The following is a 12,042-nucleotide window of genomic DNA, read 5'->3' on the forward strand; positions in this document are numbered from 1 at the left end:
AAAGGCTCTACAATATACGAGTTTAATGAATACATAAAAAAATTGAGAAAAAATTATAGAGAAAATTTTATATGAATATCATAAATTAAGAACGAGAAATAGGCTATTACATTTATTTTTACCGTTGATTTACAATGCTCATGATAAATGAATCAAAAAGTATAAATTCATTGCTAATGATGTTTGCAGCTTACCTATTAAAATTATAATTGAAATGATACAGTGAAGACGGTTCTACATCTATTGTGAAATAATTAATAGTTTAAATCAACTTTGACAGGTATTATTGAGGATCAACAATGGTCGATACTATAGTATTTTCCTTAGACTCATAAGTTGTAAAAAATGATAAAAATAATATTTTATTATTTTTTAAAAGGATCAACAATCCTTTTTAAAAATAATAAAATATTATTTTTATCATTTTTATTTTTTTCTCAATCCCTAGGATTCCTTATTTAATCCTCGTTGTTAACACCGTTTCCTATTGCCACCAACCTTCTATGTCTTTTCGTTTGCTATGGATGTTATCAACGCTCACATAACGATCCCTCAAGACTCATTATAGTTATAGTTTGAGGATATATCAATGTCACTCAACATTATAGTTATAGTTATAGTTATAGTTTGAACTCATTATAGTTTGAGGTCATAAAAAAAATTAGATTGATTAGATGCTGAAAAACTCAAAAAAATCGCTAAAATAGAAAAGATGTCATAAATGTCTATCTTGGTTTCAGTAAAACTTGACATGATTTTGGCTCATCATTGTATCAGTTACACTAAGTCACAAAAATTTGTTTTCTAAACCAAAATTTTACTGTAGATTTTTCACCTATTTAGAAGTTCAAATATAAAAAATTATTACATGAGTGTCTTATATTTAGATAAAAATTAAAAAATAAAAAATTAGAAAAAAAAGACAAAATGTTCGGATGTTGAAATAATCACATAAATATCAAGAAAATTTCTATTAAAATAATCTCATAAATGTCCATCCTGGTGCTATTAAAAGGAATTATGAAAATATCACAACATTTAGACTAGGTGTTGTATGAATTACAATGCTTTTTATTTGACCCAAAAACAATATAAACTAAAACAAGTGTTTAGGTTTTTGGATCAAATTTTTACTGTTGATTTTTTACCTATTTAGAAGCTTCAATGTTAAATAAAACTTTGAATGAATGCATTATATTTTGGTGTCAATTAAAATTTTTTATAAATTAGAAAAAGAAGTATCATATGATTTATTGAAAACTCATAAATATCCAAATATTGAAAACTCATAAACAGAAAAATAGAAAAAATCCCTAAAATATTTTCATATATTGAAAACTCAAAAAAATCAAGAAAATCCCTAAAATAGAAAAACAAAATCTCATAAATATCCATCTGGATCTTATTCAAAGGTTTATGAAAGTTTCATATGATTTTGACCGGTCCTTATATAAATTATACCTTTTTTTTTCAAAAAATAGCTTAAAAATAGTGTGACCAATCAAGAAGGAATTCACTGAAGACTTATCACTTTATAATATTTTCTTATGTCTCTTTTATTAGTACACATTGAATCTCCCAAATCTTTTTCTGCAGATTGACAAAGTGCTAATGCATCATATTAGTCTCTTGTAGTGACACAAAAATATATTTAATTAACCCAACATCATAAGTCTTGTTTCACTGTTTAATTAAATAAGAAAATATTCCTAAAACAATAGGTAACCTTAAAATTCTATATTAAATAAGAAAAATAACTTGCATATATACACATAGGATTTGCATCTTGAATGTTAGGGTTCATGTGGTTTGAGTTGCTTTTTTGAGACATCACGTAATAAATGTTTCGAGTTTATTTCTATAGAATGAGAAAATAATTAATTATCTAGTTATCTCTATAAAAGCTATAAAAATTTATGCGACAAATTAAATATATATCAATAAATAGATGGTCTCGTAATAGGTGATACCTCCAACATTTGGTATCTCAGGTGACGATTGAATTTAACGTAACTCTTTAATAATTTATGAATAATTGAAGTTGACTATTAGGATAATTTTTCAATATAGACTATAATTATAAATATGAAGCGAAATTTTTTTTATTTATTTATACAATATTTTTGATAATATTTTAATATAATATGATAATTAATTATTTTCATAAATTTGAAGATTCTATTTCAATTATCGACTTAAAGCACGATGTATGCTCACAAAACCATCCCTATCAAAGATCAAGTACATGTTCGAATCAAATTATTTCACTCGAATTCACTCGAACAACCTCTCAAATAACTAATAGAATCAAATTCTCTCTTTCATTATTAGAATCTTCTCATAAATAAAAGAATGAACTACTATTTCCTAATTAAACTTATTCAAAATTTTCATAATAATTGATACCACTGAGACCACGACACCCAATAGTTACTTTAATAAAATAATATAGATAAAAATACAAACAACACATATATCCGACATAAGTCCATCATTGATGCATCATCTTCACATGGATATAACTTAATCATCAGTTATTCTAATTGCTATAGGTTTGTCCTTCGAATGGAAAATATGTGTAATATTTCTTGTAGGATCAAAGCTAATAATTCGCTAAAGAGGAATACAAATGTGCATCTCATAAATAATAACAACAATTATTAATTGATTATAATTGAAATCAAATAGAACTATTAATTCCAATAATAAGTCATTAGAAAACCCAACAATAGAAACGAGTGCACAAATTCATTATTACACTTTTTTTTTTCGATAACACCCAAAAAAATTGTGTAACTCTTTAGGACTGTAATATTTCTAAGGTATGATTTTTATAAATATGATGATTAGCCTAATATCTCAGCCATGCAACTAATGCTATGTGATAGGTAACTGAAACTAGAGTAGGGATGATCAAGCAAAGCTATCCAAGAGTGGAGCTTCTGCGGTTCCAACTAGGAATTAAGATATTTTATTCTAATCCGTATACGTAATAAAACCATAAAAATGAAATTAGTCCATAAATCTATAATCACATATGCTATATACATTCTCAATATCAATTCACTTAGTCAGTATTTGGTTAGAGCGCTTAGAATCTTTCGTTTCTCGATCGATAATATAGAGGATATATCGGGTATACTAAATATCATATTTGGTTAACATGTAATGAGTAAGTAGAATCGGTTCCTTTTCTAGTGAACCCAATCGATTTTTAAAGGGTTTTGAAAACGAAGGGTGTATTATGAAATTTCTTAAGATAATATATTTTTTTCATAAATTTACCCATAATAAAATACATTATGCAAAACCCGTGAGATTTTTCTTGAATTGAATATTTTAATATAGACTTTTACTACACTAGTGTAAGTTTTCTCAAATTATTACAAGATTAGTGCTCGTTGTCACAAATGACCATTATCTAAGTTTTAAAGGTTAATGCTCACAAATGATCATTATTATAAGATTAGTGCTCGTTGACATAAGATTAGTGTAAGTTTTAAAGGGTTTTGAAAACTAAGGGTGCATTATGAAATTTCTTAAAACAACATATTGTTTTCGTAAATTTACCCATTATAAAATACATTATGCAAAACCCACAAAATTTTTCTTGAATTGAATCTTTCAATATGGACTTTTACTACACTAGTGTAAGTTTTCTTAAATTATTACAAGATTAGTGCTCGTTGTCACAAATGACCATTGTACATTCACAACATTTTTGTTAAAGAATTATAGTCACTTGTATTTGCTTGTATAATTATTTGGTATTATGTTGTTGGGTTTCTATAAACAGAGTTTGCAAGGCTATGCAGTGATTGATCCTTAGACCGGGAAAAACTATTTCAAAATGATCCAATTTTTATGTGCTATGATTTAATTTTTATAAATAATTGTATGATACAAAATATCAACTATCTCAACCCCTAAAATCACTAAATGACATATGATCATATAGGCTTTAGGATAATGTTTGACCTTGTTTGGATAAAAACAACTTTGTACAAAGTGTGCGTAGAACTTGATGTTGTGTAAATGTTTGTGGATTTATAGTTATTCTTTTATCTTCTAAAGTTCTTATTTTTCATTCTTATATACTATACTTTTTTACGAGATATCAAAATTTATTCATCCGTTTGTTTCTAAATTAATCAATCTTATCTTTGTTTATTGAGTTGCTTATAAGCTGGATTTTTCTATGAGATGTCAAAATTTATTCATCATTTATTTCTAAATTAATCAATATTATCTTTTACAAATCCTTCGGACTTACGTGAGATTATGTTTAGATCGATTTTTTACGAAGGGATATTATAAAGGTGTCTAACAACTTAGATAACACTATATAAATATGTGACAATACAACGATACTCAATAAAAATTATCCCATACTCAAATAAGTAAATGGTTAATATAAAATAATATATATTTAATGCGAAAAAAATAAAAATCTGTGTTTCATGCTTAAAAAAATAGATTAGTGTGCATTGAGATTTGACTCCCACGATATTCTCGTCAATGTGGAAACTGTTTAGCATATTAGTCACATTGACGGGGTTTTCATATTTGGATCGATGATAGCAATCCAAATACTGTATCGGAAAACAAAGTCAAACCTTTCCTCGATATATTTAACATTTGAAATATTCGAAATATGTTAAGAGTCAAAATATGAAGAACTAGTATTTGCCTAAGAATGATTAATGGAATATCAATCATCATAACCTATGGAGACGATATGATTTCAGATACCAATTCAATCTACAAACTTAAACTTTTAAGTTATGGGCCAAACCTAATATATATAGTCTGATCCTTTCGATCATCGATAATATAAAATTATTTTTCTAAAAAATATCTTCCTTTTATCTTGTATAAATGAATATTTCTAATAGAACATAAAAAGGAAGGAGAAACATCACTATAATCCCGGGATAAAATAAGGTCCTTATATAGAACATCCAGCGAGATGTGACAATAACAGATGAGAAGCTTCGCTGTGGTCTTAATGGAAAGAGAATTGGAAGACGCTACTCGGCTGCTCATAATTATAATGAACAAATCTCCAGCTTCTTCTTCTCCATCCAATGCAAGCTGGATGCATTGGTGTGCCGATGCAACCTCGCGAAGTGTCTTTAAATGACAAAGAACATGGATAAATATATGACTTAGCAAACTGATACAGATTAATTGCAGGGAGGGACGAGATAATCCTGAAAGAGCGTGGTGTTTTATGCATTGATATCTCATATTAACTGTCACACATTTGTGATTAGACGTGCTCCAACCAGTGAAACAGGGGGAGTACTGCCAACTAAGTAGCCAGCTCTTCCATAACTCTCTCATCGTAATATCCATCTCATACTGTTGCAGCCATCAAGCTCGCATTAATGCCAATGAATTGTGAGCAGCTGTGCCATGGCACGGCCATTAAGACCTTTGCGAGGTTGTGATCGGAGGACGAACGATAGGCTTCTTAGGCCCCACATGGTGTGGATCAAATCACAATGGCGAAAAAGGTCAATAAACAAGTCAATAACGTGGTGGAAGTGGAATCACATTTTCTAATGAGCCGCCACCTAATAATGGTCGAGAGCTTACGTAGGCATCCACAGCCTTTTGCCTCTTACTCTATAAATCAACTCACACTGGTCTTCCGAGATGACTCTGATACGTGACCCGGTGACACACTGATGCATACTCCACACACTGGTTTCAAAGATGTCAAGATCATACAAGGTAATAGTTTTGTACTGCTAAATTCTATCGTAATCACTCGACAGAGGACATCCACCCCTTACAAGGTCAACCAACACCCTTTATCTATGACACGGCACTCGGCATTCGCCACCAAATAGCTTCTTAAGCCCATCTTAGACTGCCACAAGTGACCTCACCACCATGCATGGATGAAGGGGAAACGCTGAACATATCACAAGGATACTTTGGTCACAGCAGCATACTCCTCACCATGGCAGCTGGCTCCATATTGATAGACTTGGCCACCTGCCTGGCTTTAATTCAACGTTGCTTGCTTGCTCCCCTGCTTCCCTCCCTCTCTCTCTCCCACCTGTTCAGCTTCCTCACTCTGAGACCATGAGGTTGCAGCACTTCCCTCTGCCGCACATGGTCTTCTTCCTCCTCCTCCTCCTCCCACTGTTGGTTGCAGGGCAGCTCGCCGGTCTCAACCATGCAAGGACCGTCAGCAGAGAGGTGGAGAAACAGAAGAGTGAGCGCTCTGCACCATCATCCATGGGTCAGTTCCCCAAGATATCTCCTTCTCAAGAGCACGACGATGCTGGCGACGATGATGAATTCAGCCAAACTTACGGAGTTTCCAAGAGACTGGTGCCTCAGGGTCCAAATCCACTGCACAATTGATCAGGTTCTACCCATTTGTCTTCATCATCCTCTGGAGATCTAAAACATACAACCAAGTTGCAGTCCAGTTATTTTGGTTCTAGTCGATGATACTGCTGCTGTATGTAAGAGATGAATACTACAAGCTCAAGGAATTGTACTTATTAACAAAAGGGTAATAAAGACTACACTTAACAGGGAGTAATAATGTAACTGGTAGCATGAACAAGAGTCTCAGAGAGCAAAAAGAAAAATAAAGAAGTAGATAAGTTTCTTTATTTCTTCTTCCGTACCCACATAGAACAATTAAGTTCTTCTTTGTTAATTTTTATATTAGGCATGAGTGATGATGAGTACGACAACTGATGACGATGGTGCCAAATCCTAATTACTGGTGTTTTTGTGTTGCTCCAATACTTCTAAAATGGTGGGGAAGCATTGTGTGGCTTTAGGCAAATCTAAAATATGAGGAAAAGAACAAAGATTAAAAAAAAAATGAGGTCTCTCTTAAATGATTGCATAACCTTTTGTCTTGTGGTATTATGCAAGACAAAGCCAATTCAACCACCAGTACATGCCATGTACGTTTCATGATTAAGCTATACACTTGACATATTAAGTAGATTAGTAGATAGATAGATAGATAGATAGATAGGCAGGGAGAGTATGCAAGAAAAGGCTGAATGGAATCCAGTCAACTACTACCACAAGTGAATCCGGACATGCAGAAATTTACTGATGATGTTGACAAAGCGTGATAAAACCCATTGAATTGAAGAAGCCAAATGAGAGAATAAGATGCTTTCTTTTCACTATTTGATCGATAGATAAATGAACTTCAAAAATCTCATGGTGAGTATAAAAATACTATGGATGATAGAGGGATAAACAGTTGAATCATCCATTTTCAACTCAAGTATCTTTGTTGGGGTATATACACCTGTCGGTCCTGCTCAATGGAATTGTAGCCAGACTCTAAATTATACTAGATAGCATGTTAAGCATGAAAAATCAAACAAATAATAAAGAGATCTTAGTTCATATGATTCCGGAGTCTGACTAAAGAATAAACAGGTGTCAAACGGTACTTTCAGATATCAGAACATAAAAAGTCAATAATGAAATCAAGTTCATGGGCGCATGCAGTAATTGACCAACACATGTTGTGTCAGATATGCAGCAGCTCACAAGCCAAAGCATTAAGAAGCCTACAGGTAATTCATATCAATACTACAACAATAGGTCAGTTGTAACTTTACCGAAAGGGAAGAAACAACTTGATCGGACAGTGGGAGAGCAGTCACCACTATATGGGTGATGAAACATTGAAAGCATGTAGCTAAGAAATACACAAACGAGAGCTAGATGCAAGATCACATGATGCAGCAGAATAGCTGGTTGGGTTCAATTTCTTCAAAAAATGAAATATAAGGGAAATTGCATGAACTCTTTGAACTTGTGAATGTCTGACTACAAGTTCACATATATGGCCCACAGGTTATGAATCCATGGTCAGATGCTATCTGCCAGACCATCTACCTACTCCCTATGTGAACAGTATACTGTAGCAAAGGACACCTTAATGCAGTACAAGAAGATCTTCCATGGATAGCAATCAGCAAATCATATTAGGTAGTGAGTTCAAATATCTTGAAAGCAACCAAACCTTTCTCTCTTTTCTTTCCTCCTTACAGATTATCCTTTCTAATATTCATGGTGCAATTAAGGCAGCAAAATACAGCAATATGCTCAAGATATTACATGCTGTTTTATCAGATTCTATATATCAGCCAGAAAATTCCACAAGAGAAATTGCCAGAATACAGACATAAAAAATCCTCTTTGATCCGTTCGTTGCCAGTTATCTGTTCAGGTAAATATACATCACATGCATGCTTAATAGCAGGTTAGTTGGATGTCATGCTCTTCTTAAAGCAGTGCACTTGGCCATGCTGTTCTACTGCCTTAGATACAGTAAATGAGTTAGACTTGGTTGAATAATTATTGATTAGAACATCACAACAAGATAAGATGCTATCTATGACACTTTGTTCTTTGCCATCTGATGCCAGACTTTGACAAAAAAGTCAAGCACAGAGGGACAAATGAATGGGAAAATTTGACAACTTGTGCTATGCCACCAAACTGGTCGTCAGCCAAATTCTAGAATCCCTCGTCTCTTACAATTTCATTTTTAAGATAGAGGTTGAACTACAAGGAAACCCCCCAATGCCCAACTCTTCCATTTCATTTGAAGTACAGAACTTTGGGCATCAACAAAAATCATTTCAAATGTGATCTTCTACACATGAAGCACTACTATAACTCATAAGCCATTCCTGCAGCTAAAATTTGATGTAAGTAAAAGAAAAAGAAAAAAAAAAGGGACCATCTTTTAAGCCCTACATTCGCTAATTAGACTAAGCTCGACATCCACTTTTGAGCATCAAACACCATGCATTGGGAACAGGTATCTCACTTGCGCATCTAGGAAGGTGCCGGTGGGCTCGCGCACGACCTAAGTGCGTCGAACTGGAAGGGCAAATCCTCGGCCGGAGCCGATAGAGTGCGCCGCGAGGTCCCACACCCGCATGATCGAGAAGTTAAAGGACCTCGATTACCTGCCCCTGCCTCTCAGAAGTACATGACGTGGAAGAGGGGTCATCGGCCGGCGTCGCGGCCGCTGCGATGAGGGATGTCAGCGGAGGCGGACGCGGCGGTAGATGAGGGCTTAGAGAGAACAATCTGTTCCGAGATTGTGGACCTTCGAGATTGGGTTGTGGGCTCAGCTCGTGTTCGGGTCAATTTGAGATGCCCGCGGTGGAATAATTTTAATATAATATAATATAATATTTGATACAAATTCGAAATCAAATTTCTTTGTTGAGATCGATATTATTAATACAATTATGGGTGTTCAAACCTATAATTAATTAATATGATTTTAATTAAATAATTAATTGACTTATAATTTATAACATACAAATCAATTTGATTTATTTGAGCCGAATTAGAATCTTAAGATTTATGACATTGAACTAAGCTCAATTTGAGGAATCAATTTGAATTCAATCAGGTTAATATTTTTTAAATTAAAATCGATTCAATTCGAACTCAATTGATTAACTGAATCTTATGTTATTTATAACCTTCAAAATCAAATTATTGATGAACCGATTTGAACCAAACCGAATATGGGATTCGGTTCAATTTATGATTTGAAGATCTTTATCTTACGTTATTTAAAACAAATAACACTACTACTCTGATCATTAATCGGCTGCTGATAATAATCAAATTAAATAAATATGAAATTTCCCATGAATTCTAACTTTAAATCGATGTCACATAAACCAAAACCTATGCCGTAAAATGCTCCGCCAAATTTGGGTGCCGTGATTCATGTAAGAAAAGAGGGTAAACAATGTCTCTCACTCCATCCTTGTCATGGAAGCAAGGAAGCATCCCACCAGCCGTGGGAAGCTAATTTTGATTAACGTCTACAAGCAGTCAGCAGAAGAATGTATACTCGATCACTAAAATGGGAGAGATTTGACTCCAATAACCATCCCTCCCTCTCTCTCTCTCTCTCTCTCTCTCTCTCTCTCACTCGCGCTCGCGCGCGCACACAAGAACAACAATCTCACGAGCGCCCGCGCATCCTCTCAAAACGCCATTCAATCCTCACGGCTGTTGCCGATCACCACCAAATTGCGATGCGTCGAAGAGCGGTCAAAACTGTCACCACCGCCGGACCCCTTTTCCTTTCTAATAATAATAAAAAAAAAATTTGTTCGAAGCAGAACCCAAGGGATGTGACACTGTCCTTTTCACGCGTCGCGGGGCCCACTGCCAGCTGTTCGGTCCCCACGTCCTCAGCTCTACCACCGGCGCCCATAGGCTGACCGATTCCAGCCGGTGGGTCCCGCGTGGGTGCAGCACCACGCGAGGAGTTTACGGGACTCGATCAATGACCGCGACACCTACGGGTCGATGCGATCGAAATGGTTAGCCATCGCCGCCGCCGGAGGGTGAGGGTGGACTTAGATGTCGATGAAGAGGTCGTCGTGGCCGTCACGGCGGAGAAGGTCGTAGGGCGCCCAGAGTGCGTCGAGAGGGCACGGGCGGCCGGCGTCGAGGCGGAGCCACGGCTTCCCCTTGCCGCTCCAGTGGAGCAGGCTCACGGGGCCCGGGTGAAGGTCCCGGCACAGGCCCTCCACGTTGTCCCCGCCTAGGCCGTGCTGGTTCCACCGATGCTCCACCCCCTTGACCTCGCCGGCGAAGACCAGCAGGAACGGCGGCAGCGAGCCCAGCTCGTAGATCCTTGCCTCCCGCTTCTGCACCTCCATCCAGCCCTCGAGCTTTCGGGTGTAACCCCCGGCTCGCCACCGGTCGAGGTCCATGACCATGACGCCGGTGTTGAAGTAGCAGGGGGGGCGGCGACGGCCGGAGAGGGAGCGGGGGAAGACCGGGTCGGACCAGAACCGGTCAGTGAAGTAGGAGGTGAAGTTGGCGTGGCAGTACTCAGGGGCGGCGAGGACGTGGTCCGGGGCGAGGTCGGTGGCCCAGAGGCGGGCGACATCGTCGACGACGACCAGGTCAGAGTCGAAGTAGATGACCCGGCGGACGGAGCGGGGGAGGATGTCGGCGAGGTAGATGCGGGCGTAGTTGAGGGGCTGGTCGAGGGCACGGCGGACAGAGGAGGAGATAAGGCCGCGGACGAGGGCGGGGTCGAAGCGGTAGACGTCGAAGGCGAGGGAGGGGAAGGAGGCGGCCACGGCGGGGCGGAAGCGGCGGGGTCGGGTGGCGAGGAAGTGGAATGTTATAGATTCCGGACAGGAGGAGTGGCGGAGGATGGAGAGCACGCCAGCAAGGGAGCCGCGGAGGTAGGCGGCGTCGAGGGTCACGGCGATGTGAATGGTGGGGGCGGAGACGCAGCTGGGCCCGTTACGGAACGCCGGGGCCTCGCGGAAGCGGGGAAGCTCCGAAGCGGCCGGCAATGCCCACCCGAAGGAGAAGGTCGCGACGAGCAGGATCCCCACCGCCGCGACAAAGGGAGAAAGAGCCATTGGCGGCGGCGGCGGCGGCGATGGGGAGACGCGGAGAGGAGGAAGAAGGGTGGGGGGGATGAGATCGGGCGAATGGAGGGAGTATTTTGTGTTTATATTAATAATACCGAGAAGAGGACAGTCTGTACCGACGCGGTTTTCTTTTTTTTTTTTCCAAAAAATAATTTATAAATACAGCTTTATGGCATATTCATAAATTTTTTATCATATCAATTACTTCCTTTATTTTTCATAAAATAAGGTATCATAATATAAAAATCATTATATATATAAATATAAATATAAATTCTACAAAATCTTATCAATAAACGTCTTGAAATCCATTGCAATTTATATATGATTATTCACATTCTTACAAAAGAAAAAGAAGAATTATGCGAAGTTAGCTTGACGCTCTCTTTCACGAGTGTCGGTGTGAAATAATAAATGTTGATTTGTGCATCGAAGAAAACTGAGCTTAGTGGTAAGAGAATATCTAATTCTTATGTCCTAAACCCCAACTTTTTCTGCTATATGGATGACTTTTACATCAATTGCTTCGGAGAGCATTAAAGTTCATGTCCATCGATGGGAACGCAATCCAACAAAAATATTTCTAATAGGCAAATTGACC

General features: G+C 37.2%; 1 protein-coding gene and 1 long non-coding RNA gene across 2 annotated transcripts; both read right to left on the minus strand.

Annotated features, from left to right (window-relative positions):
- Nucleotides 1–5,696: 5,696 nt before the first annotated feature.
- LOC135610322 (uncharacterized) lies at nucleotides 5,697–9,133 on the minus strand. The gene is made up of 2 exons (XR_010486096.1): nucleotides 8,840–9,133; nucleotides 5,697–6,420 (listed from the first exon to the last, which is right to left on the minus strand). It is a non-coding gene; the product is annotated as an uncharacterized LOC135610322 (long non-coding RNA).
- Nucleotides 9,134–9,808: 675 nt separating this feature from the next.
- On the minus strand, nucleotides 9,809–11,507 carry LOC135610321 (probable galacturonosyltransferase-like 3). The gene has a single exon (XM_065104700.1). It carries the CDS (start codon nucleotides 11,427–11,429, stop codon nucleotides 10,404–10,406), a length of 1,026 nt encoding a protein of 341 aa, XP_064960772.1. The 5' UTR covers nucleotides 11,430–11,507; the 3' UTR covers nucleotides 9,809–10,403.
- Between the last annotated feature and the right edge of the window lie 535 nt (nucleotides 11,508–12,042).

This window comes from Musa acuminata, chromosome BXJ2-4 (genome assembly GCF_036884655.1).
Source record: "Musa acuminata AAA Group cultivar baxijiao chromosome BXJ2-4, Cavendish_Baxijiao_AAA, whole genome shotgun sequence".
Lineage (NCBI taxonomy): Eukaryota > Viridiplantae > Streptophyta > Magnoliopsida > Zingiberales > Musaceae > Musa > Musa acuminata.

Bases quoted from the DNA above. Each gene is read 5' to 3' on its own strand.
- LOC135610321 (XM_065104700.1), bottom strand. From the start codon at position 11,429: ATGGCTCTTTCTCCCTTTGTCGCGGCGGTGGGGATCCTGCTCGTCGCG.